Below are 27,890 nucleotides of genomic sequence, written 5' to 3' on the forward strand. Positions count from 1 at the left end.
GCATAGGGGCGATGTTACACGTGACCCACTGGGCTGTTGTGATTGGCTGGTCTGACAAGCGTTTCGTGTAGCTGAAGGTTTCGGTGAACCTTCGCGGAGCACAACAATGTTCAAAAAGGTAAAAAAAAAAAATTTAACTTCACTTTGACGACGATTTAAAACATCTCAGCACTCTAAAATGCTTTCTGTAGCATGCTGACATTTCTTTCTCCTCATGTCTTTTTGGGACGTAACTTGCTAACTTTAGCCACATTAGCAACGGCTTTATTTTTATTAACCCATTAACTGTTCTCTACCTTAAATCTTCTACCGGAAAATTAGGGCCATTCAAAGACAGGGAAAAAAAATGGAGATTACATTTTTGAGTTTAAAGTCGCAAATATACGAGAATAAACGTGCAAATTTACAAGAAATAACACGCAAATTTGCGAGATTAAAAACATGCAAATCTGCCACAAACGCAAATTTTCGAGATTATAAACATGCAAACTTTGTGAGAAAAAAAGTAGCACATTTAACGCTCGCTGCATTAACTTAATTTAGGAAGTGGCGGCCGTGTCCATAACTCATTTCACTATTCGCACGGCAAGATTCTGGTGGAACTTACCCAAGGATTACACTGGTGCAAAAATTATTTAAATATCATACATCCTGTAAGAAAGGGCTAAGAATAGGCCTACACTGTCTTTTGATACTCTGACAATAGAAGCTTTACCATATACTGCTGTATTATGCAGTTATCTTCCTGTCAGTATTAGAACTGCTAAGACTCAAAGATTTTACAACAAAAACCTATCAGTTTTCTGTGTCTACCTGAAGTTTTACTATGTCAGTTTTAGAATAAAATGTTTAATCTTATATACTGCAACTACCATGCTTTTATACATTTATATTAATACTGTAGATATATTGTGCATATCTTATTGTAAACTGCATGTTAATATGTAATCATCCATTTCATATTGTATATTATACAAATAATGAATGTTTATGAGTTTCACCAAATTAAATATTCGTACCATTCTTTGAAAGAATGTAAAAACATTCATTATTTGTTTTATATAACGGCAAAAATAGATAATTGTCATTTGATATTTTATTAATTTATAAACAACAGAAAAGGGACTTACATTTTGGTGTTCCACTGTGATGTGTAGTCCAGTGATGCTGTGCACTGACTTTCAGACTTCCATAAAAAAAAGACTTTGTGTAGTTCCTCAGTGCAGCCAAAAATCACATCGTTTCATGTGAGCGGCTCTTCATGCATCCAGGCGGCTTACAGCAGAGTGGATTTTGTGTGTGTGTGTCGCAGCATCAGTTAACTCAGTCAAGTCATCATGTCACTGTCCCGCGTGCACACGCAACCGACTCGGTCGAGCTGTGGACCTCTTCAGTGCAGTGAAAAAAAAGTCACGTCAGAAATGAGTCCAGGTTTTTTTTCTCTTCCTGCTAACAGACAGCACAGTGGATTTGTTTTGTGTGTGTGTGTGTATTTCTTACAAGAATTAGCAGTGTCAGCTCAAATTATACTCAACAAAAATATAAACACAACACTTTTGGTTTTGCTCCCATTTTATATGAGATGAACTCAAAGATCTAAACCTTTTTCCACATACACAATATCACCATTTCCCTCAAATATTGTTCACAAACCAGTCTAAATCTGTGATAGTGAGCACTTCTCATTTGCTGAGATAATCCATCCCACCTCACAGGTGTGCCATATCAAGATGCTGATTAGACACCATGATTAGTGCACAGGTGTGCCTTAGACTGCCCACAATAAAAGGCCACTCTGAAAGGTGCAGTTTTGTTTTATTGAGGGGGGATACCAGTCAGTATCTGGTGTGACCACCATTTGCCTCATGCAGTGCAACACATCTCCTTCGCATAGAGTTGATCATGTTGTCAGTTGTGGCCTGTGGAATGTTGGTCCACTCCTCTGCGAAGTTGCTGGATATTGGCAGGAACTGGTACACGCTGTCGTATACGCCAGTCCAGAGCATCCCAAACATGCTCAATTGGTGACATGTCCAGTAAGTATGCCGGCCATGCAAGAACTGGGACATTTTCAGCTTCCAAGAATTGTGTACAGATCCTTGCAACATGGGGCCGTGCATTATCCTGCTGCAACATGAGGTGATGTTCTTGGATGTATGGCACAACAATGGGCCTCAGGATCTCGTCACGGTATCTCTGTGCATTCAAAATGCCATCAATAAAATGCACCTGTGTTCTTCGTCCATAACAGACGCCTGCCCATACCATAACCCCACCGCCACCATGGGCCACTCGATCCACAACATTGACATCAGAAAACTGCTCACCCACACGACGCCACACACGCTGTCTGCCATCTGCCCTGGACAGTGTGAACCGGGATTCATCCGTGAAGAGAACACCTCTCCAACGTGCCAAACGCCAGCGAATGTGAGCATTTGCCCACTCAAGTCCGTTACGACGACGAACTGGAGTCAGGTCGAGACCCCGATGAGGACGACGAGCATGCAGATGAGCTTCCCTGAGACGGTTTCTGACAGTTTGTGCAGAAATTCTTTGGTTATGCAAACCGATTGTTTCAGCAGCTGTCCGAGTGGCTGGTCTCAGACGATCTTTGAGGTGAACATGCTGGATGTGGAGGTCCTGGGCTGGTGTGGTTACACGTGGTCTGCGGTTGTGAGGCTGGTTGGATGTACTGCCAAATTCTCTGAAACGCCTTTGGAGACGGCTTATGGTAGAGAAATGAACATTCAATACACGAGCAACAGCTCTGGTTGACATTCCTGCTTGTCAGCATGCCAACTGCATGCTCCCTCAAATCTTGCGATATCTGTGGCATTGTGCTGTGTGATAAAACTGCACCTTTCAGAGTGGCCTTTTATTGTGGGCAGTCTAAGGCACACCTGTGCACTAATCATGGTGTCTAATCAGCATCTTGATATGGCACACCTGTGAGGTGGGATGGATTATCTCAGCAAAGGAGAAGTGCTCACTATCACAGATTTAGACTGGTTTGTGAACAATATTTGAGGGAAATGGTGATATTGTGTATGTGGAAAAAGTTTTAGATCTTTGAGTTCATCTCATACAAAATGGGAGCAAAACCAAAAGTGTTGCGTTTATATTTTTGTTGAGTGTATGTCTCGAGAGTTGTGTTCCACTCGAGCACATAAACACACAACCTGGTCGGTGCTTGTGCGTGTGTGAACAACAAAAATAAGACTGTGTACGTCCTCAGTGCAGCGAAAAAAAAAGTCACGCCAGAAATGAGTCCAGCTTTTCTTTCTCTCTTCCTGCTAACAACCTCCAGGTGGCACAGTGGATTGGTTTTGTGTGTGCGTGCTAAATCTTCATGCAGACCCCCTGCTGGAGGTTTCTTCCTGTTAAAAGGGAGTTTTTCCTTCCCACTGTCGCCAAGTGCTTGCTCATAGGGGGTCGTTTTGACCGTTGGGGTTTTTCTGTAATTATTGTATGGCTTTGCCTTACAATATAAAGCGCCTTGGGGCAACTGTTTGTTGTGATTTGGCGCTATATAAATAAAATTGATTTGATTTATTTGGTAATCCTGTTTTATGGAACGGACCCCTGGTCTTGCACAGTAAAGTGTTCACGGCCTGATCACTTTGATACCTTGTTTCCAAACACCGGAAGTGTCTCGTCATAAAACGGAGCCGACATGGTCCAACTACTGACTTTAGAAATGTTTACATACAGTTTTCTATCCACACCGTAACTTCTTTCGGCTCTTTAAGCTGTTACATTGCTTCAAAAACATGCCATTCACGTTGGCAGTCTGTTTATATGCATTGACCTGTGAACCGGAAGTGTTAGGAGCTTTCTGCACATGTGCACTGAGAAACTGGAAACTGGCTTATTGGTCCGACCTGCCTTCACTGCACATGTCATTTGGGACCACAGCAGCTGTCTGAGACCGAGTCACTACACCCAAAGCAATAAAAGGTAATACTGTGATTATTAACAATCAGATGACAAAGTGAAATCTCTTAAATAATTTTAAAGACAGTTTTAAGAAAAAATGTGGCTATAATCAGTGAGTTGCTACTGATGCTTTGAAATGACAGAGGCGCAGTGAATGCAGCACCACCAGCTCATCTCCGGCTGCTGTGGTGCTCTGATCGCTTCCTCCATGTTTTATTATGAAATAATACTGAATTTATGTGGATATGATTGTTGTACAAAAGCTTCAGATATCTGTCGCTGAGATAGATGATGACTGGAGGCAGTTTTAAGCAGAAACGAGGTGATAATCGATGAACCACAGCTGATGCTCCAAAATGACATGTACAGTGAAGGCAGGGCGGACCAATTTTTAGGGGGGGACCGTTCGGTCAGCGACAGGGGTCTGACATATAAAACACCGCCTAGAATTCATAGTAAAAGTATATGTTTAAAAAATCAGGTTTATACACACCTGCAAGAAATGTAATCATTATAAATCACACATTATAAACTGTGCACAGGTGGATCGACTTCCTATCCTGCCTCCATCACACCCACATTCAACCAAATATGGTCAATGGGGAACACTTCCTGAATATTCAAGCATACCTGTAAAACCTGAAATGGGCAAACATTTTCTCCTGCCAGGAAGAGTAGGACAAAAAAAGTGTCTGAAACAGAAATTGAGGTGCTTGTGTGTGATCACAGTTAGAGCTGGGTATCGATTCAAATTTCAAGAATCGATTCGATTCCAGTCAAGATTCAGAGTCAATGATTTTAATTCAATCCGATATGGATATGGGTTAGTGTTATTAAACCCGTTTTTTGAGCTGTTACATGATTGTCTAGTTATGCAACATATTAATACTACTTCACATGGCCCACAAAATACAGGCAATAGTGTTTCAGAGAGTTATAAATTTAAAAATTTTCTGGGGGATAACGATCCTGGTCTCCCCTACAAAACTCTCGTCTGCACCACTCGCTACATGTGTGTGTATATATGTATATATGTATATATATATGTGTGTGTGTGTGTGTATATATATATATATATATATATATGGGAATTAAAATAAGAATGATTTAAAATCGCAAATCGATCTTTTCAACTCGGCACTGAAATTTTCATTTTAGGTGCATGTCCACTGTGAGAGACATAATCCCCCCCCCCCCCCCCCCCCCCAAAAAAAAAAATCCGGAAATCACAATGTATGATTTTTTAAAATAATTTATTTGCATGTTGCTGCTGCAAATAAGTATTTCAACACCTGCCAATCAGCAAAAATTCTGGCCCTCAAAGACCTGTTAGTCCGCCTCTAAAAAGTCCACCTCCACTCCACTTATTATTCCAAATTAGAAGCACCTATTTGAGGTCGTTAGCTGCATAAAGACACCTGTCCACCCCACACAATCAGTAAGACTCCAACTACTAACATGGCTAAGACCAAAGAGTTGTCCAAAGACACCAGAGACAAAATTGTAGACCTCCACAAGGCTGGAAAAGGCTATGGGGCAACTGCCAAGCAGCTTGGTGAAAAAAGATCCAACTGTTGGAGCAATTATTAGAAAATGGAAGAAGCTAAACATGGCTGTCAATCTCCCTTGGACTGGGGCTCCATGCAATATCCCACCTCGTGGCATATCAATGATCCTAAGAAAGGTGAGGAATCAGCCCAGAACTGCACGGGAGGAGCTGGTCAATGACCTGAAGAGAGCTGGCACCACTGTTTCCAAGGTTACTGTGGGTAATACACTAAGACGTCATGGGTTAACATCATGCATGGCACGGAAGGTTCCCATGCTTAAATCAGCACATGTCCAGGCCCGTCTTAAGTTTGCCCATGACCATTTGGATGATCCAGAGGAGTCATGGGAGAAAGTTATGTGGTCAGATGAAACCAGAATAGAACTTTTGGTCGTAATTCCACTCGCCGTGTTTGGAGGATGATGAATGCTGAGTACCATCCCAAAAACACCGTCCCTACTGTGAAGCATGGGGGTGGAAGCATCATGCTTTGGGAGTGTTTGTCTGCACATGGGACAGGACGACTGCACTGTATTAAGGAGAGGATGACCGGGGCCATGTATTGGGAGATTTTGGGGAACAACCTCCTTCCCTCAGTTAGAGCATTGAAGATGGGTCGTGGATGGGTCTTCCAACGTGACAATGATCCGAAGCACACAGCCAGGATAACCAAGGAGGGGCTCCGTAAGAAGCATATCAAGGTTCTGGAGTGGCCTAGCCAGTCTCCAGACGTAAACCCAATAGAAAATCTTTGGAGGGAGCTCAAACTCCGTGTTTTGATTTCTGGATTTTTTTTTTTTTTTTTTTTAGATTGTCTCTCACAGTGGACATGCACCTAAGATAAAAAAAATTCAGACCCCTCCATGATTTCTAAGTGGGAGAACCTGCAAAATGGCAGGGTGTTCAAATACTTAGTTTCCTCACTGTAACTTTAAGAAGCTCACCGCAAGAACTAGCATGAAACTTTCCAAATAACAGAATCGCTAGGTTATTTATTGTTAAAGCTGTCCCAGAATCCTTTGTGCTGCTGTGACATCACTACACTGCTACAGTCTTTATTAAGATAAAATCTCTCCTCATAACCTTTGAGTTGTGAAAATAACATGGGCTCATTTTAAATATATAATATTGCAGGAGGGTAAAGTTTAGTTTTATTGCCAGTATAGTCAAATGGTGGCGATAATGCCATTGTGTTTCCACTAATACATTTGTGTTTCAGTAGCCGGGTTGTGCTGATAACATATTAAACATGAGCTATGATGGAAGATCTCAGTCGGATTATATGTGTAATAATTGTAAATTGTGATAAACTCCTGACAGTTTTGGCCACTTTTTTTGTCATTTTTAAAGCATTGAGATAAAATGCTGTTATTTACCACAGTTTTGGACATTATTATAGGACATTATTTGAAACAAGTTAACCTCTCATTATGTACATGAATGCTAAAATATGAAGGAAAAAATTAATTCAACACTTATGACATCACAAAGATTTGTAACCGCTGCGTTCAACCTGCTTTAATCAGATACGACCCACGAATGATCCACAGGAGGGAACGCCACATTCTGTTCCGATATTTCCACTCGTCTTCATGTTTGCTTTATTGATTTACATTTACGGTCATTTTACAGAATTTTTTAAAAAACGTTTAAGTATCCGCTCTGAATCATTGTACTGTCTTCAAGTGGTGACTTTTTTAAAGAACAGTATGAGAATGAATAAATTATTGATAGATGTTTTTTGGGCACTGAAATCACTCTTGTTTTTAATGAATTTGACTCGTGCAGAAATTATCCAGTTTCGTGGGGGTGTCGGTCGCATTTGTTTTTGTTTTTTACATTAAAGAGAAACCTTTCTTTTTGAATTTCCATGCAGAAGCCTGGTTTACTTACAGTATTTATTGTGTTATTTGATGTCTATAAAATATTCACCGTTGAGATGTTTTTGTTCAATTATAGTTGTTAAATAGTGTGACTGTATCTTTGAACACCACAGCAGCCCGCTGGAGAAGGTTTAAAGATTTATATAAGTTAAAGAGCTGAGCTGTTAAAATCCGGTCCAGTTAGGAGGAGCAGCCGTCGTCGTTTCCCAGAACAGTGCACGTTGATGATGATGTGCTTTTGTGTGCACGCAGGTGATCAGAGCTGGCGTGTTGTCCGGGATCCGCCTGCAGAGCTTCGGCACTGCTGCAGCCGCCGTCAGTGGGCAAAGGGCATCCGTCGGCTACTCCTATGGTAGGTAGGATGCAGAGCTGACGGCCTCCCGTTGGTGTCGCTGTTGTTCCAAGAGGATTTTGATGAATATCGCTTTGGCTGACAGAGCTCACGGACCAGCAGAAGGAGTTCCAGCAGCTGGCCAGAAAGTTTGCACGAGAAGAGATCATCCCTGTCGCAGCAGTGTATGACAGAAGTGGTGAAGTGAGTCAAAAGCTCCAGAGAGTGTTTAAAATATTAAAGTTTAATCTCAGATTGAGCACGTAGAACCTGCTGTGAGGATGTTCCTCATGATGCAGAAAAATCACTCCTCTACTGCCTGAGAATGTCAAACAGCTTCCACACTTTCTTCCTGTCTGTTGACACGTCTGTTGATTTGAAGATGTGAGTTTTGTAGTGAAAAAATTTCTTCTTTATCTTCATAATTGTCTCCTACAGAACAGACAGTGGGGTCGATTCTGGAGCTTTCTGTGTGAAACTCCTGAGGGCAATAACTTATTTTGTGAACTGCCTGATTGTCACTGACCTTGGTGTGGGTGTTAGGTGTATTGACCCCAAGAAGCCTCTTGACCTTGGAATCAAAGGTCAAGGTGAATAGTTCATACTTTGTAAATAAGGGTTGCATTTCTGCAGCACGTTTCCATCCACCAGATACTCCCAATTATTGACAATGATGCCTCATGTTTAAAAAGTTTGTGAATACAATAACATCTTTTTTTTTAACTGCCTTATTGGCACCAAACTTGTACATTGTACTGATGCATTGACTGCAAGAAGCCTATTGGCTTTTGAGTCAAAGGTCAAGGTCACGAGCATGTACTTTGTAAATAAAAAAAAAAAAGCATTGAGTGCAATAACTTCTTTTGTAACTGGTTTAGGTTTCTCTCTGTGGGCAGGACTGTTAGAGAGCAGTCTGAGATGTGAATGGGCGACCAAACACGCAAACGAGTGACAGTTGGTATCTCACATAAGTGTCCACTCGCAGCTGAACACAAATGACACATTTGCACACAAAGTGTTCAGCTCTTATTATCCATGTGTGTAGACTGTGGAAATCCCCACAATAATGGAAAAATAAAATAAATACTAATAAAACAATAATAATAAAGCTTACAGTGCCCTCACTGGTTTGCAGAATAATGTCCTGCAACATCTACTGTCCTGTCGTCCACGTCCAGTATATAATCCACAGCTTATATAAATGGTAAATGGACTGCATTTATATCACACTTTTACATCTGCATCAGATGCTCAAAGTGCTTTACAATAATGGCTCACATTCACCTCAATGTCAGGGAGCTGCTATAAAAGGTGCTCACTACACACCAGGAGCAACTAGCATTAAGGACCTTGGCCAAGGGCCCTTAATGATTTTCCGGTCAGGCTGGGATTTGAATGGAGGATTCTCTGGTCTCAAGCCCAACGCCTTAACCACTAGACCATCATCTCCCCTATATGATCCTTTTGTACCCGGTTCAAGATTTGAGCACAGCGATCTTTCACACGCTGGACCAGTGTAACCTAGTGTTAAAAATGAGATTAAAAACTATATTCATAAACACTTGGTTAAAAATCACAACAGCAAAATAGTGATAAATAATACTGAAATATAAGTTCATAAATATGTTGACATAAATATGCTAAAAAGAGTTAAAAAGTTGTAAAATTAAATTAAAATGTTTTGATTGAAACACTGAGCAACCAATAGCAGTTAAGTCTGATGTGATATTAGCCAATAAGGTCAAAGTTGAGCCACGGGGCATTGCGCATCGTTGCGCCTTGCTCAGTCTCTCATCAGACGCTGACCAGAGAACTCCCTGCTTGTGTTGTTGTGAAAGCTAATGTGTGGAAATCGGCATTCTTCCATTGATACAGTTAGTGATTGATATTGAAGTGCTGAGTGCCCACGGAAGCCTCTGGAGACCCCGTAGCCTTGTTAGCACATTGTGCCCTGTATTGGTCAGGTTTTATGGTTTGGATCAAAGTTTGAATTGCAGACGTGCAAGGGAAGAACGGATCAACATTTCCACTACTGGATGGCAAGCCCCAGCCCAAAGAGTCAAACGAACTGGTAGCTTGTAGCCCTACTGGTTACAAACACATTGAACACTGAATAAACATCTAAAGAACATTTATAAGACTACAACAGACATTGAAAAAGGACTATACCCGGGTATAATTTATTTTATTTTGGGTATGGTTTATTTTATTTTGGGTAAAGCGCGCTCTCTTTTATTTTTGACATTGTATTGTTATTACACGTGAGTTCATTGACAAGCATTTTCAGTATAAATATTTCTTCACTTTAAATCAAAGTGTTGTTCATGTCTTATGTTGATGCACCCCTTGGCTCTTACAAATCTATAATCTGTCTGATCAGGCCAATTTCTCCCTTTCCTGCTGGTACATACCGTAGAGGTAACTATATTGCCACATCTGAATACTACAAAAAGGGTCAAGAAAGCACCTTAAGTGCTACACCAGTCTTTTCTCCGTGACCCAGTGATGTCCAGCAGCTCTTCAGGGGAGTGCGTCCTTCAATTTGTTTTGATTTATTCTGCAATAACACTGTACGTCCCTTCAGCTGTTCCCTTGTCTTTTTTCATTCTGGGTCTCCACAGCAGATCCGAGGAGGATGTGGATGTTGATTTGGCACAGATGCGTCCTCCTGCATTTTGGCTATGATGGACATAGCACGTCACATTTCTACAGCACGGCATTTAGCTGAAAGATTTTCCCGGTTTAAAGACACGTGTGCGCTGTTGGAGCTGGATATGAGTAGTGTGTCATATAATGAAAGCATGTCCTCATATTTCCTCACTGTTTGTGGGGCCCTCACGATGGGCACATCAAAGAACCCCCACCGCATGTCCTCAGGGGGTTGGCGGGGGGGGGCAGAGAGAGAAGATTAAAAACCATACAGTGCTATTCTTCTGCCAAATTGTGTGCCTCAATAAAAACAAACAAACAACAACAACAAAAAAAACAATAAATGCATAAGTCCTGATGTCCACTGCAACTGTGGCCAGACTGTCAGCGGCTTGGCCACTTCCAGAAGCATCTGGTCCCCACTGATCATCTCTGCTATTGTGGCATCCCCCCCCCCAGCTCATTCATACACACACACATATATGTGTGTGTGTGTGTGTGTATTGGAGTGCAATATTTTCTTTCATAATTGCCTGATTGTGTGTTATTCATTGCAAGTCCAAGAAGTCTGTTGATTTTTGGAGTCAAAAAGTCAAAGGTTTAAAAGAAAATCAGTGAACTCTACTTTGTAAACACCTTCTTGAGAAAAGCATCACTTGCCGATGGTAATCTTATCATTGTTTGCTCAGGGCGTCATCGATTTGTGCAGACGATGTACCTGCAGTGTGTACGTGTGTTGTGAACCCTCTTATGTCAGATACGTCGAGTGTTGTGCTCTTTAATTAAATAAAAGCACAGCAACGGTTTTGCTGGTCCTAAGCGGGTCACTTTGTTGTGACTGGTGATGTCAGCGTGCCAGCTCTGCGCTGGAGCACACGGTCACCTCATTTCTGGACGCCACATGAATGCAAATGGTGATTTAGAGGACATGAGCAAAGACACCATCACTGCGCTGTATGTCAAGTGGAACTTTCTGATAAACAGTCTTTACCTTAAACTGTTGATTTTTATATTCTGTTCATAAATATTCTTGAAAACAGCGAAAAAATAAATATAATAAAAAAAAAAATCCATCATTTAAACTACTTTTATGCCTCAAGAAGGAAAGTTTTGTGCATTTGCTTCTCAAACCATCTGTTATACTTTTTCAGTTTTTCCAGAGAGTTGGTTGTATCTTGTGCATGAAACAGAATTCATTTTGTTCTGAAGGATGAAAAATATTACTTTGTCTGACGTGTTGTTTTTGCAGTATCCCGTCCCGCTCATTAAGAAAGCCTGGGAGCTCGGCCTGATAAACACTCACATTCCAGAGGAATGCGGTGCGTTATTTATTTATTTATTTTTTGTTTGACTATTTCAGCGTTAACCCGCCCCTGTTTTAAATGTCGCGTGCCGTTTGTCGCGGTGTCTCCAGGGGGAATGGGCTTGTCCATTTTTGATGCCTGTCTGATCACAGAAGAGCTGGCTTACGGATGCACAGGAGTGCAGACGGCTATCGAGGCAAACTCTCTCGGAGTAAGTTCATTAACTCTGAATAACTTGAAATCATTTAAAGATTTCTCTCTGAATTCATCATCGTTTGTGTGTCATGATAGGTCTGTATTTTATGATCCACTTATCATGTATGATAAACAGGGTTCCCGGGCAATGCCCTGTGTGACATTTCATTGACATTTTAGGATTGATTCAGGTCTTCCCCTATAATGGTGCAGAACCCCTCAGCCAGTCCAGAAATATATCTATTTTTTAATAACGCCAGTAAAACATAAACCCAGTAAGTCCCTTCGGCTGCTCCCTTGTTTGCACTCGGGGTCGCCACAGGAAATCCAAGGTGGATCTGCATGTTAAATTGGTACAGGTTTTACGCCAGATGCCCTTCCTGACGCATCTCCACATTACATAGAGAAATGTGTAGTAAAACATAAACCCAAATATACATTAATCTGAAAATCAATAATTACGCTGGTGCAGCTGTAATCAGTGGTGCAGCGCTGTGACTGATAAGTCAAAATAAATACTTATTGAAATGTTATAACTGCTGGTATGCATGGGAGGTTTCTGGACAACCTCTCAGCGGACGCTGGGCCAATCTGCTGGAGACTTGGCACGGGAGTTTGCCTGGGGCTGGAGCAGTGCATACTTAATTATCGTCCCCATCGGCCTTCAGCCCTAAAAGTTATTGGGCTCTGACAAAACCCACTTTTCCCCTGTGGGACCCAGCTCAGACACATTTGGCACGCTGGTTCGGCTGTGTACGGGCAGGTACATGCCTGAATTAGGGCTCAATCAAGACAGAACCCTAAAAGTTATTGGGGTGAGAAAATCTACCTCATCCAAAAAGGAAAGGTTTTCAACCTATCCAGTGTTTCTACAACATTCTATGGTGAAAATACAAACAGTATTTATCTGTAAATCTTGGTTTCTTATCCACAGTATCATGAGTGTCAGTCTCTGCCAACTGTGTGAAGTATTTCTACAAGTCACAGATTTGTTTCATGAGAAATTGTTCAGTATCCACCAGTAACCTTTTGTTAGGACAATGGCTAAACCATGTCTTTCTGAAAAAAACAAATTTACACATTAAGACCCCCCGCAGGTTTTTCTGGTTGGCACCTAACATCTGACTTAGAGCCGGTGCAGACCAAAGGAATCCGACTGTTTAATTAAAACAAAAATACCCTGGTGGTCATGTGAATGGATGAACCGTGATTCTGTCGTGAGGCAGCTTTTTGGGTTGCCAACTCATTTAAGTCATAATGATTAACTAATTACAGCCATGAGCCACACAAGTTAAACATGTAAAACTGTAAAAGAAAAAAAAAAAGAAGAAAAATCTTAACTTTTTTTAATTTTGTCATCTAAATTTTAACTTTAAAGGAACAGGTTTGAAAATGACGCAGTAACACGGCGACATACCACTGATGATCCACTGCTGTCGAAGTGCTTCTGTCGGTTATGTTTAAGTTGTGTTTCTGTCGCCCAGCAAATGCCCGTTATCATCGCTGGTAATGACACACAGAAGAAGAAGTATCTGGGGAGGATGACCGAGGAGCCTCTGATGTGTGTAAGTATTTCATGTTACAAACACAGACTTTCACTCCTGGGTGTGATTTTAGTGTTTTGTTTTTGTTTTTGTTTTTTTTTTTCTTTTAATTTTGCAGGATGTTTTTTGGATTTTCAGAGTACTGAGCAGGTATTTGGTTTCTTTTATCTCTTCATTTCAACTATTTTTCCACCAAAAAAGTCCAACATTCCAATAGATTTCAAAACTGAATAAAATGGCAAATCTTTGCATTTGTGAAGCCTGAACTAGCCAAAGTTTGGCCTTTTTTTTAAATATTATTTTTAAATGACTTTAGTCAAATAGTTGATGCTCCTCACAGCCTCAGATGTAAGAGGCTGGCATCAGAATATTTGGGGAAAAACCGCATTATAGATGATGTGTTTGGGCAGTTTCAGGAGACTGTCACATCCATTCCTGCTTTCAGTGATCCTGCTGTGATCCAGCTGTCCCAAAGTCTTCCTGTTCCCAATAAGATGAAGGAATAATGGACAAATCATCCTGCTTTGGGACAGCGTGATCACAGCAGGACCACTGCAAGTGGAAACGGACGTGACAGTCTCATGGAATTGCCCAGTTACAGTTTCCGTACACAGCAAAACTTGTCTAAACAGTCATCGTATAAAGCAGTTATTCACATTCACTGGACAAAAGCCCCAGTGCTTTTGTATTGTTTTCCATGTAATAAACACCATATATAATGGATTAGTGCTCACATTGGACACAACATCCCGCTCCATTGTAATGTATTTTCATCAAAAAACCCTCACATGTACCGACAGAGCAGTCTGGATGTGCACAGTAACAGAGGTACAAAATCAAGTTTCGTCCTGACACTCGCCAGTTCAAGGAAAGTGGGTACCGTATTCCTGTGATTAAAAAAAAAAGCCTGTCCGTTTATTTTTTCAAATTGTGCTCCGACCCGGCACCTAAACGAGGCGGGGCGTAATTCAAGGCTGGCGATTATTAACAAAATGCTGTTTGCTGCCTGCACTGAAATATGGTGTTAAGCTTCGCACATATCTCTGGGTGTTACAAACCAAAGATAACTGCTTTAGATCAGAGCCCTCTGTGGGGTTGCGAACCCTCCCTGGAGCCTGACGTGCATGTGCTTTAACAACAGAGATTGTCAGGGCTGTGATTGGTCACTTTTCTGGTTTCACGCCTTCCTCTCCTGTCATATTTTAAAAGTCTTCGGCTGTAAGGTATCACTCCGCAGTGGACTTGGAAAAAAGAGTGACTGGACCAAATGGAATCTTTTTAATGCACATAAAGTCCAGCACTTATTTAAGGCAGGCATTTCTTTTTTTCAGACAAAGTTTTGACCCGGTCATTAAATGAGACAGGTCCTTATCCAAGGTCAGGCTTTAATCAAGGAAATACATGAGCCTAATTAGTGCGGTAGATTCCATGTAGATCGTTCGGTGCCTCCTGACTGTAACTAATCTGTTACATACATATAACAGATTTGGTCAGTTATATGTATGTAAATGATTTGGTCAGTTTTATACATATAATGGATTTCAATTATAGTAACGGACAAAATTCGCTGGTCCACCTGAGTCCATTATATGTGAGTTTTTCTGTACCGTATTTTCCAGAGTGCAAGTCACATTTGTTTTTTTCGTTGTTTTTTATTGGGGTTTTTTTGTTGTTGTTTTTTTTTTACTAGTTTGGGAGGTCCTGCAACTTATACTCGGGTGCGACTTATGTATTGAAAATTATGCATTTGTTATTCCAAATAATAATTACAATGATGATTTATGTCGGACTTTCAAGGAACCAAAGCATTAAACAAAATAAACTCCAGTAATAAAGGAATAAATGGCACTAATAAAAAGTGCACTACAACACTGAACAAAAGTCCGAAATTAAAGAGCTGAGACCTAAATATGGGTTTTTCTTCTTCAAGAGACATGTTTTAACAGGTCCATTTATAGTCCGGTACAGTCTTTACTCTGGAAAGTATATTGTATATTTAAAAATCCATTACACTTGCCTAGTTTTAATGGTCCAAGTTTCACCTCAACACATCTCGGTTGATTTCCCCAAGCAGGTCTTTTGTGGTCATGTTTGGCACCAAGTCTTCCTAAGCAGGAACTCTGCACAAGTTGTATTTATTTATTTATTTATTTATTTAATACTTTTCTCCTGGAACTCTGTCAAACTCCCAAACACCATTCCCAACCTCCAGTCGTATTGGGACAGCCGTGGGTAATCCTGGTATAACGCCCGGTGAACACCTACTTAATTCAGGTTAGTTTGAAGTGACCTTTTCCGTCTTCAGTGTGAAAATTGGACATCTGGTAGCTGCAGGCCTCCACTGAGCTCAGAGTCCAATTAAAGTTGTGCTGAGTTGCTCTTCCAGGAAAACTCTGTGCCAACCTGGGACAGGTGTGAGAGCCGCTTTAGACTCTCAACATCGCAGCAGGACTCATTAACATCTTTGTGTCATTTTGACAGGCGTACTGCGTCACAGAGCCCGGGGCCGGCTCGGACGTTGCCGGCATCAAGACTCGAGCAGAGAGGAAAGGTAACGAATACGTTGTTAACGGGCAGAAGATGTGGATCACCAATGGTGGCAGAGCCAACTGGTGTGTTGTCGCTACTTCTGACAGATGTTACAAGCAGAAACTCATGTGCTCTCCTGGAACCGTTTTCATCTTTAACCACCTGCCTTCTAGGTACTTCCTGCTGACCCGCACTGACCCGGATCCTAAATGTTCAGCAAGCAAAGCCTTTACTGGCTTCATTGTTGAGGCTGACACTCCAGGAATTCAAGTAGGACGCAAGGTAAAGAAAGTGAGACATTCGTATTGAAACCCTGACAGCAGTTCCATACAGAGGTGGAAGTAGAACAGATCTGGTTCCACATTATTAGGAAAATCCTGTTAGAGTTCCTTCCAGCTGAAGGTCAAACACAGGAACCTGAATGCTGTTAGTGCTGAGTTGACGTTTTTCTACTTTTAAACATTAGCAGCTCTAGTTTTAAATAAAGCGCCTCATAAATATTGTGCTTTTACGACCATGTGTCTGTGAGGTCCGTCCGGTTCACAGTCTGTGATCCGAGTCATTAGCGTGTGTCCGTGTGACGTCTCTGTACTTGTAGGAGATGAACATGGGTCAGAGGTGCTCTGATACCAGAGGCATCACCTTTGAGGACGTGAGGATCCCGAAGGAGAACGTCTTGATTGGAGAAGGTGCCGGATTCAAAATTGCCATGGGAGCCTTTGATAAGACCAGACCACCAGTAAGTCAACAACATTTAAACACTCGCGTATCTAAAATGACTCCACAGATGCTCATGCATGTGTGTGTGTATGTGTGTGTGTGTATATACACACACAAAGCATATAAGTGGAAATTAGAAAAAATAAAACAGAAGCTCCCCAAAACCACAATGTAAATCTGCAAAAATGCAGATTCTTTTTTTTTTTAACCCCCAGGGCCTGTGTCCATATAATCCACCCCCCTCCTCCCAGGCAGAAACATGCTGACAAGATGGGGACCACTACATCGTAGCATTTTCAGAAAAAAGAGTGCATTTCTATCGCAACATTAAATGATAAGCTTACAAAAGTGTGCGGTGATAAAAGCACTCGCCCTCAAAAGCACTCTGACAAGCTTTTTTTTGTTGTTGTTGTTCTTTGTGTAGGGGTGAACAGGATAATGTGTATATAGTGATAGTCTGTATAAATTTGCCCTGAGGTTTAGATTGTCTAAACCAGCTTATCGGAAGACCAGGCTTCGACATCATCACCCTGTGGCAGCAAATTGTCTGGAAAGCATGAGCGGTTATTTTGAAATGATGAAAATGTCACAAAATTGCACCTGCGAAATGCAGGCAGTGAGTGAGCCGTAAATGGTAATTTGCAAACTGTTGTGTGAAAGTGGTTGTAATCTTTTGTCACCTGAGAATGAGGAATGTGAAAGAATGCATGCAGCGCAAACATGAGATACATTTGAGAACAGAAGAAAAACTTACTCTAAAAATCAGGTCCTTTTTCACTTTGTGCAGCTTGATTTTATTTGATTTTGTGAAAGTGTTTTTGAAGGATTTGAGTTACTTTTATTGGTGGTGATTTGAGTTTGTCAACAGTAGATTAAACTTTATTCTTTGTAGTGTGTTTTTTGTATCTGAGGATGCTTTTGTGATATTTGCTGATGTCCTCCTGCAGGTGGCTGCAGGAGCAACAGGTTTGGCACAGAGAGCGCTTGAGGAAGCGACCAACTATGCCATGGAGAGGAAAACCTTCGGCAGAGTTCTTGCTGAGGTTTGCTCACATATTCAATTCACTTCATTTATAGAGCGCTAAATCACAACATAAGTCACCCAAAGGTGCTTCACAAAGGTCTAACTTCACCCCCCCGAGCAAGCATATAGACAACAGTGGTCAGGAAAAACTTCCTTGGGTATAATTTGAGAAAGAAACCTTAAGCAGACCAGATTTAGAAGGGTGACCATCTGCTTAAATGTTAGTAGCAAAACCTTAAAATCTGACCTCGCAGGGATGGGAGGCCAAAATTTGGGTCCTATGCTCAATCTTTCTTCTTCTAGTCAGAAGTCTACCAGCAGTTTTGGGAACCAAATGGAGCCCTCTAATGCTGGACTGCAGTAAGCCATTCAATAGGACATTGTAGTAATCCAGTCCAGAAGAGACAAAGGCATGAATCAGAGTCTCTGCATCAGCCATTGGCAGGATAGGACGAATCCTTGCAATATGATGGAGTTAGAACAAAGCAGTCCTAGTGAGTTCTCTAAAATATAGGTCAAAGGACAGTGTGGGATCGAAGATCACCCCAAGGTTCCTCACTTCACTGCTGTGATGAATGACACACAAGTCCAAGGTGTTAAGATTATCTGGTCAAATTGATGCCTGTCTCTCACAGGACCAATGACCTTTAGGGTACATCATGCTATTATGCTTTTTTTTTTAATCGTAGAATGTACTTTTACCCTGTCTAAATTTTTACACTTGCTCTTCTCACATATCCAAACCCAATATTACTGCATTTGCTCAATATTTAGGAGGTCCCAAAGGCCACTTGTATATATGGAGAAATTTGGACAGTCAAGCATTTTTCTTAAAAATCTGCAATATTGTAGTGAACATTCTGAAGCTTTCAGAACATAAACTTGGACTAAAAATGGGATGTATTGTGTGTTTAAATCAGGTTTTATATGATTTAAGTTGAAATCAGAAATTTCAATCGCAATTTATTCATTAAAAATGTCAACTTTTGGCAATTTAATACTATAAATTGTGATATATACACAATGCAAACACACACTCCAAATACACAATATTATATGTTTTTGGGACTTTTGAGCATAATTTGTTGTACTCGGTTGGACCTCTAAACATGCGTGGATTTTCTTAAAACTTCACATGTGACACTTTTTATCAATGTCCATAGGTAAAAGTGGGAATTTCTCCACTGTGAGATCAATAAAGTCTTATCTTTCCAACCTTCATATTTTTGATGCACCCTAATGACCATTATCTTGGTCTTGTCAGAACTTAAAAGCAAGATGTTAGTAGACATACAGTTTTTTTGTTTGTTTGTTTTTTGACTGAAGCCAGCTAGTCCTGTACAGTCTTAGTGTGTGAGATTATCTGCAGTTATCAGCATGTACAACTGAGTGTCATCAGTGTAAAAAAGAAAAGTAATCCAAAAACATCCCAGTATCTGACCAAGGAGTGCTATATAGAGGGAGAATGGTCGGAGGCCTGAAACGGAACCATATTTCACAGGGACATGGTTGGCTGTTTGAAAATTCAAGATGGTGGCCATTTTCCAAGAAGGCCACCAAAAATGGCCAATCAAAAAAATCACTTTTTGCATAGAAACACTTCTATTCTTATTAAAATTATATTGATGTTAAATTCCATTTTATTGTATATTTTATTCATAACTGTACGTTGTGCTTGTCAGGAGAAAACAAAATCATGCATTTGACATTTATAAATGCCTCCTTTATAGTGAATTTTTGGTTTCAAGTAGGAAATGTCCCAGAGGCCCTGAAATTCTCACATCGCCCACTCAGTGGTGACAAAAGCTGCTCAAATGTGCAACAAGGTTAACGTAATTCACTTTAGTATATTTATATAGCGCCAAATCACAACAAAGTCACCCCAAAGCGCTTGACATGGGTAAAGTCTAACTTCACCAACCGGGTCTCGACTGTCAATTCATTTGAGAAGTTAAGGTTTGGCCCAAATAAAATGGGCTGACAGCCAGAGACACAACTTGCAGTTGTGTCTGGATTTTATGGGCACCTTACTTGTTTGGTATTTAAGGGATTTATTATTTTTTATTTAGTTTTAGTTTGCTTGTGTGCCAAATTAGAATAAAGTTTATTGCGTTAAGTATTAATGGGTTCCACCCGGCACACGTTTTGAAAGTGTTCATCTCCTGAAACAACTGCATGTCGATTTAAAAGGTGTTTCATGTTGAATATATTGTGCAGTTATTTTTATTAATATCTGCAGTCATCATGGTGAATTATTATACCCGGGGGGGAGGGGGCAGATAGCACCCTCCTACATCTAAATGCCACCTGTTTTTTCATAAGTCCTGATATACCCCTGATATGAAATGGGAAGGCAACAGTGCATAATCTCATTGACACTATATGTTACCTGATGATTTATTGAGATACCGGTGTTAAATGACGCTTATGGACCAAATATGTTGACATTTACATCAACTTTCAAGATGTTGTGCAATGGAAAATATTTTATCTATGAACTCATGTAACCCACCAAATTAAGCAGTGAGATCTCTATTTTCCACCAAATACAAAAGTTTCTTTATATTTCAAATTAAATTATGATTTTATAGTACATCAACACTGGTACCGCTTCTAAACTAAAATTTACTCCAAAACACGGCAAATGTCACATATCAACATTTCCATTCACCAAGTGGTCAGATTTCATCATGGAATCATTTGTAATACGATAAGCCATGATACAAGTAATATTTTGAAACCAAAAAAATCATCATTATGTCAATTCAAACGCTGCTTTAAGCTTCATGAGAAATAGCTATTTACAGACAAAATGTACTTGACTTTGGGACTGACTCAAAAACAGTGTCTGGTTGAACTATTACTGGTTAAAAATATAATGTAATACATGACAGTGAACCTATGAAGCTACAAATTGATAGAAAGTACAACCCCAGTTCCAATGAAGTTGGGACATTGTGTAAAATGTAAATACAAACAGAATACAATGATTTGCAAATCCTCTTCAACCTATATTCAGTTGAATGCACCACAAAGACAAGATATTTAATGTTCAAACTGATAAACTTTACTGTTTTTGTACAAATATTTGCTCATTTTGAAATACATACCTGCAACACATTTCAAAAAAGCTGGGACAGTGGTATGTTTACCACTGTGTTACATCACATTTCCTTCTAACAACACTCAATAAGCATTTGGGAACTGAGGACACTAATTGTTGAAGCTTTGTAGGTGGAATTCTTTCCCATTCTTGCTTGATGTACGACTTCAGTTGTTAAACAGTCCGGGGTCTCCGTTGTTGTATTTTGTGCTTCATAATGTGCGACACATTTTCAATGGGCGACAGGTCTGGACTGCAGGCATGCCAGTCTAGTACCCACACTCTTTTACTACGAAGCCACGCTGTTGTAACACATGCAGAATGTGGCTTGGCATTGTCTTGCTGAAATAAGCAGGGACGTCCCTGAAAAAGACGTTGCTTGGATGGCAGCATGTGTTGCTCCAAAACCTGGATGTACCTTTCAGCATTGATGGTGCCATCACAGATGTGATGACACACTTTTACTTTGCGTCTGTTCATTTCAAATGAGCTCAGGCCCAGAGAAGGCGGCGGCATTTCTGGATGCTGTTGATGTATGACTTTTGCTTTGCATGGTAGAGTTTTAACTTGCACTTGTAGATATAGCAACGAACTGTGTTAACTGACAATAGTTTTCTGAAGTGTTCCTGATCCCACGCGGTAAGATCCTTTACACAATGATGTTGGTTTTTAATGCAGTGCCGCCTGAGGGATTGAAGGTCACGGGGATTCAATGTTGGTTTTCAGCCTTGCTGCTTACGTGTAGAAAGTTCTCCAGATTCTCTGAATCTTCTGATTATATTATGGACTGTAGATGATGGAATCCCTAAATTCCTTGCAGTTGAACATTGAGAAACTGTTGGACTATTTTTTCATGCAGTTGTTCACAAAGTAGTGATCCTCACCCCATCTTTGCTTGTGAATGGCTGAGCTTTTTGGGAATGCTCCTTTTATACCGAATCATGACACTCACAGTTAGTGTCCTCAGTTCCCAAACGCTTATTGAGTGTTGTTAGAAGGAAAGGTGATGTAACACAGTGGTAAACATACCACTGTCCCAGCTTTTTTGAAATGTGTTGCAGGCATCCATTTCAAAATGAGCAAATATTTGCACAAAAACAATAAAGTTTATCCGTTTGAACATTAAATATCTTGTCTTTGTGGAGTATTCAGTTGAATATAGGTTGAAGAGGATTTGCAAATCATTGCATTGTTTTTATTTACATTTTACACAACATCCCAACTTCATTGGAATTGGGGTTGTACATAATAATTCAGAGTTTTCATATTGCAGATCACATTTCTTGGAACATTTAGGATGAAACCAAACTGTCCATCATCAGATACTCACATCAGTTGTTCCCTGCACTGATAATCTGATGTTCTGATGTACCTGGACCAATTGGGGACAATCATGACGAATGAATTAGAACATGTATGTCTTAGTCCATAATCATAATCTGAGGTTTCTGTAGCTATGCACATCCACATCACCTGTTGTGGTCACGCTGAATCTAATGTATAAACAAACTGATCTCAGTGAAGCTGATGACAGTCTCTTAGTAACGATCAGTTCCAAAGTATTCATCACTCTCATTCTCTGATCCTGAACTGGTTTCTGATTCTGTTTCTTCAGTTTCCTTCAGAAACTTGCATATGTTCAGTAAACAAAGAATATTACAATCCAAAAACAAAAAACTTGGGACGGCAATTTATGGAAAGTGATAATCCACCTGTGTTTTTTTTTTATCTGCATTTTCAGTATGTCCCACAAACAAAACATTTAGCAACCAGCACGTTTTTGCAGTAACCACACCTGACCTGGTGGTTGGCTCTCACTGCAGTATTGTATCACTTCCTGTTCTGGAGCACAGCAGTGTTTTGCTGTATCTGTTAGCTGTTTAATCTGCGCAGTTAGATTGATCTAGTTAACTAGATAACGATCTGTTTCACAGTGTAATCTTCACGTGCCTTAACTAAAGCACTCCCTCTGCTGAATCACCTCTAAATTATTTACACATTATTCACTTTGTGTGTTTTTAGGAATCCGCTAGCTTAGCGCAGCTACTAGCTCTTAGCCGGTTTAGCATGGCGGCTTCTCCTGTCTCTCCCGCACTTTTCTGCTCTGGGTGTGAAATGTTTAGTTATTCCTCGGCCTCCTTTAGCAGTAATGGTACTTGTAATAAGTGTAGCTTATTCGTAGCTTTGGAGGCCAGGCTGGGCGAATTGGAGACTCGGCTCCGCACCTTGGAAAATCCTACAGCTAGCCAGGCCCCTGTAGTCAGTGCGGACCAAGGTAGCTTAGCCGCCGTTAGTTCCCCTCCAGCAGATCCCGAGCAGCCGGGAAAGCAGGCTGACTGGGTGACTCTGAGGAGGAAGCGTAGTCCTAAACAGAAGCCCTGTGTACACTGCCAACCCGTTCACATCTCTAACCGTTTTTCCCCACTCGACGACACACCCGCCGAGGAACAAACTCTGGTTATTGGCGACTCTGTTTTGAGAAATGTAAAGTTAGCAACACCAGCAACCATAGTCAATTGTCTTCCGGGGGCCAGAGCAGGCGACATTGAAGGAAATTTGAAACTGCTGGCTAAGGCTAAGCGTAAATTTGGTAAGATTGTAATTCACGCCGGCAGTAATTACACCCGGTTACGCCAATCGGAGGTCACTAAAATTAATATTGAATCGGTGTGTAACTTTGCAAAAACAATGTCGGACTCTGTAGTTTTCTCTGGGCCCCTCCTCAATCGGACCGGGAGTGACATGTTTAGCCGCATGTTCTCCCTGAATTGCTGGCTGTCTGAGTGGTGTCCAAAAAATGAGGTGGGCTTCATAGATAATTGGCAAAGCTTCTGGGGAAAACCTGGTCTCGTTAGGAGAGACAGCATCCATCCCACTTTGGATGGAGCAGCTCTCATTTCTAGAAATCTGGCCAATTTTATTAAACCCTCCAAACCGTGACTACCCAGGGTTGGGACCAGGAAGCAGAGTTGTAGTCTTACACACCTCTCTGCAGCTTCTCTCCCCCTGCCACCCCCCCAATACCCCATCCCCGTAGAGACGGTGCCTGCTCCCAGACCACCAACAACCAGTAAAAATCTATTTAAGCATAAAAATACAAAAAGAAAAAATAATATAGCACCTTCAACTGCACCACAGTTAAATGTGGTCTATTAAACATTAGGTCTCTCTCTTCTAAGTCCCTGTTAGTAAATGATATAATAATTGATCAACATATTGATTTATTCTGCCTTACAGAAACCTGGTTACAGCAGGATGAATATGTTAGTTTAAATGAGTCAACACCCACGAGTCACACTAACTGCCAGAACACTCATAGCACGGGCCGAGGGGGAGGATTAGCAGCAATCTTCCACTCCAGCTTATTAATTAATCAAAAACCCGGACAGAGCTTTAATTCATTTGAAAGCTTGACTCTTAGTCTTGTCCATCCAAATTGGAAGTCCCAAAAAGCAGTTTTATTTGTTGTTATCTATCGTCCACCTGGTCGTTACTGTGAGTTTCTCTGTGAATTTTCAGACCTTTTGTCTGACTTAGTGCTTAGCTCAGATAAGATAATTATAGTGGCCGATTTTAACATCCACACAGATGCTGAAAATGACAGCCTCAACACTGCATTTAATCTGTTAGACTCGATTGGCTTTGCTCAAAATGTAAATGAGTCCACCCACCACTTTAATCATACCTTAGATCTTGTTCTGACTTATGGTATGGAAATTGAAGACTTAACAGTATTCCCTGAAAACCCCCTTCTGTCTGATCATTTCTTAATAACATTTACATTTACTCTGATGGACTACCCAGCAGTGGGGAATACGTTTCATTACAGTAGAAGTCTTTCAGAAAGCGCTGTAACTAGGTTTAAGGATATGATTCCTTCTTTATGTGCTCCAATGCCATATACCAACACTGGGCAGAGTAGCTACCTAAACTCTGTGAGTGAGAGAGATTATCTCGTCAGTAGTTTTATATCCTCATTGAGGACAATTTTGGATGCTGTAGCTCCTCTGAAAAAGAGAGCCTTAAATCAGAAGTGCCTGACTCCGTGGTATAACTCACAAACTCGCAGCTTAAAGCAGATAACTTGTAAGTTGGAGAGGAAATGGCGTCTCGCTAATTTAGAAGATCTTCACTTAGCCTGGAAAAAGAGTTTGTTGCTCTATAAAAAAGCCCTCCGTAAAGCTAGGACATCTTACTACTCATCACTAATTGAAAAAAATAAGAACAACTCCAGGTTTCTTTTCAGCACTGTAGCCAGGCTGACAAAGAGTCAGAGCTCTATTCTAGCTCCTTTAACTTTAACTAGTAATGACTTCATGACTTTCTTTGCTAATAAAATTTTAACTATTAGAGAAAAAATTACTCATAACCATCCCAAAGACATGTCGTTCTCTTTGGCTGCTTTCAGTGATGCCGGTATTTGGTTAGACTCTTTCTCTCCGATTCTTCTGTCTGAGTTATTTTCATTAGTTACTTCCTCCAAACCATCAACATGTCTATTAGACCCCATTCCTACCAGGCTGCTCAAGGAAGCCCTACCATTAATTAATGCTTCGATCTTAAATATGATCAATCTATCTTTATTAGTTGGCTATGTACCACAGGCTTTTAAGGTGGCAGTAATTAAACCATTACTTAAAAAGCCATCACTTGACCCAGCTATCTTAGCTAATTATAGGCCAATCTCCACCCTTCCTTTTCTCTCAAAAATTCTTGAAAGGGTAGTTGTAAAACAGCTAACTGATCATCTGCAGAGGAATGGTCTATTTGAAGAGTTTCAGTCAGGGTTTAGAATTCATCATAGTACAGAAACAGCATTAGTGAAGGTTACAAATGATCTTCTTATGGCCTCAGACAGTGGAGTTATCTCTGTGCTTGTCCTGTTAGACCTCAGTGCTGCTTATGATACTGTTGACCATAAAATTTTATTACAGAGATTAGAGCATGCCATAGGTATTAAAGGCACTGCGCTGCGGTGGTTTGAATCATATTTATCTAATAGATTACAATTTGTTCATGTAAATGGGGAGTCTTCTTCACAGACTAAGGTTAATTATGGAGTTCCACAAGGTTCTGTGCTAGGACCAATTTTATTCACTTTATACATGCTTCCCTTAGGCAGTATTATTAGACAGCATTGCTTAAATTTTCATTGTTACGCAGATGATACCCAACTTTATCTATCCATGAAGCCAGAGGACACACACCAATTAGCTAAACTGCAGGATTGTCTTAAAGACTTAAAGACATGGATGACCTCTAATTTCCTGCTTTTAAATTCAGATAAAACTGAAGTTATTGTACTTGGCCCCACAAATCTTAGAAACATGGTGTCTAGCCATATCTTTACTCTGGATGACATTACCCTGACCTCTAGTAATACTGTGAGAAATCTTGGAGTCATTTTTGATTAGGATATGTCATTCAGTGTCCATATTAAACAAATATGTAGGACTGCTTTTTTGCATTTGCGCAATATCTCTAAAATTAGAAAGGTCTTGTCTCAGAGTGATGCTGAAAAACTAATTCATTCATTTATTTCCTCTAGGCTGGACTATTGTAATTCATTATCATCAGGTTGTCCTAAAAGTTCCCTGAAAAGCCTTCAGTTAATTCAAAATGCTGCAGCTAGAGTACTGACAGGGACTAGAAGGAGAGAGCATATTTCACCCATATTGGCCTCTCTTCATTGGCTTCCTGTTAATTCTAGAATAGAATTTAAAATTCTTCTTCTTACTTATAAGGTTTTGAATAATCAGGTCCCATCTTATCTTAGGGACCTCATAGTACCATATCACCCCAATAGAGCACTTCGCTCTCAGTCTGCAGGCTTACTTGTAGTTCCTAGGGTTTGTAAGAGTAGAATGGGAGGCAGAGCCTTCAGGTTTCAGGCTCCTCTCCTGTGGAACCAGCTCCCAATTTGGATCAGGGAGACAGACACCCTCTCTACTTTTAAGATTGGGCCTAAAACTTTCCTTTTTGCTAAAGCTTATAGTTAGGGCTGGATCAGGTGACCCTGAACCATCCCTTAGTTATGCTGCTATAGACTTAGACTGCTGGGGGGTTCCCATGATGCACTGAGTGTTTCTTTCTCTTTTTGCTCTGTATGCACCACTCTGCATTTAATCATTAGTGATCGATCTCTGCTCCCCTCCACAGCATGTCTTTTTCCTGGTTCTCTCCCTCAGCCCCAACCAGTCCCAGCAGAAGACTGCCCCTCCCTGAGCCTGGTTCTGCTGGAGGTTTCTTCCTGTTAAAAGGGAGTTTTTCCTTCCCACTGTTGCCAAGTGCTTGCTCACAGGGGGTCGTTTTGACCGTTGGGGTTTTTCCTTAATTATTGTATGGCTTTGCCTTACAATATAAAGCGCCTTAGGGCAACTGTTTGTTGTGATTTGGCGCTATATAAATAAAACTGATTTGATTTGATTTGACCTTGAGGTGTCGCTGTGCTGATTGACAGCACCAGGCGGTGTCCTTCATGCTGGCTGAGATGGCACTGAAGGTGGAGCTGTCCAGGATGGCGTACCAGCGTTCCGCCTGGGAAGTGGACCAGGGCCGAAGGAACACCTACTACGCCTCCATCGCCAAGGCCTTCGCCGGAGACATTGCCAACCAGGTCGCCAGTGACGCTGTGCAGATATTTGGAGGCAACGGCTTCAACAGCGAGTACCCAGTGGAGAAACTGATGAGAGACGCCAAAATCTATCAGGTGCTGCTTGTAATCACTGCTGGTGACGGCAAATAAATCAGGTGCAAGTTCAGTAAATTTAACTTGAATTTCCTTTATGCTGTAGATCTACGAGGGCACCGCCCAGATCCAGAGACTCATCATTTCCCGCGAACATCTGGCAAAATTCAAGAAATGAACTCTGGAAAATCTAAGCATGTAGTCTGTGGTAATGCTCCTGGGAGTAGAATGTTAATCTGTGCAGACGCAACAACCTCATGGACTTGTTTCTGCATCAGCTGCAGTGGTTTTTCTCTTGAAGTCAGTAAACGCATCATAACATATTAAATACCTACAGACTTTCTTTTTTTTTTTAAATGGTGTAAATTTGCCATGATCCACTGTGCCTCATTCAGTCATTTTCATCAAGCAGCTACTTTTTAAGTGATTGAA

The 27,890-nt window shown here is 40.8% G+C and overlaps 1 protein-coding gene across 1 annotated transcript; it reads left to right on the forward strand.

Annotated features, from left to right (window-relative positions):
* Window positions 1-30: 30 nt before the first annotated feature.
* acadm (acyl-CoA dehydrogenase medium chain) lies at window positions 31-27,890 on the forward strand. Its single transcript, XM_034183491.1, has 12 exons — window positions 31-118; window positions 7,624-7,723; window positions 7,809-7,906; window positions 11,601-11,670; window positions 11,766-11,866; window positions 13,335-13,415; window positions 15,876-16,006; window positions 16,097-16,205; window positions 16,522-16,662; window positions 17,591-17,686; window positions 27,231-27,479; window positions 27,565-27,890. Exons 1-12 carry the CDS (start codon window positions 107-109, stop codon window positions 27,634-27,636), a joined length of 1,260 nt encoding a protein of 419 aa, XP_034039382.1. The 5' UTR covers window positions 31-106; the 3' UTR covers window positions 27,637-27,890.

The sequence above is a fragment of the Thalassophryne amazonica genome, chromosome 12, assembly GCF_902500255.1.
Source record: "Thalassophryne amazonica chromosome 12, fThaAma1.1, whole genome shotgun sequence".
In the NCBI taxonomy this organism is placed as follows: Eukaryota; Metazoa; Chordata; class Actinopteri; order Batrachoidiformes; family Batrachoididae; genus Thalassophryne; species Thalassophryne amazonica.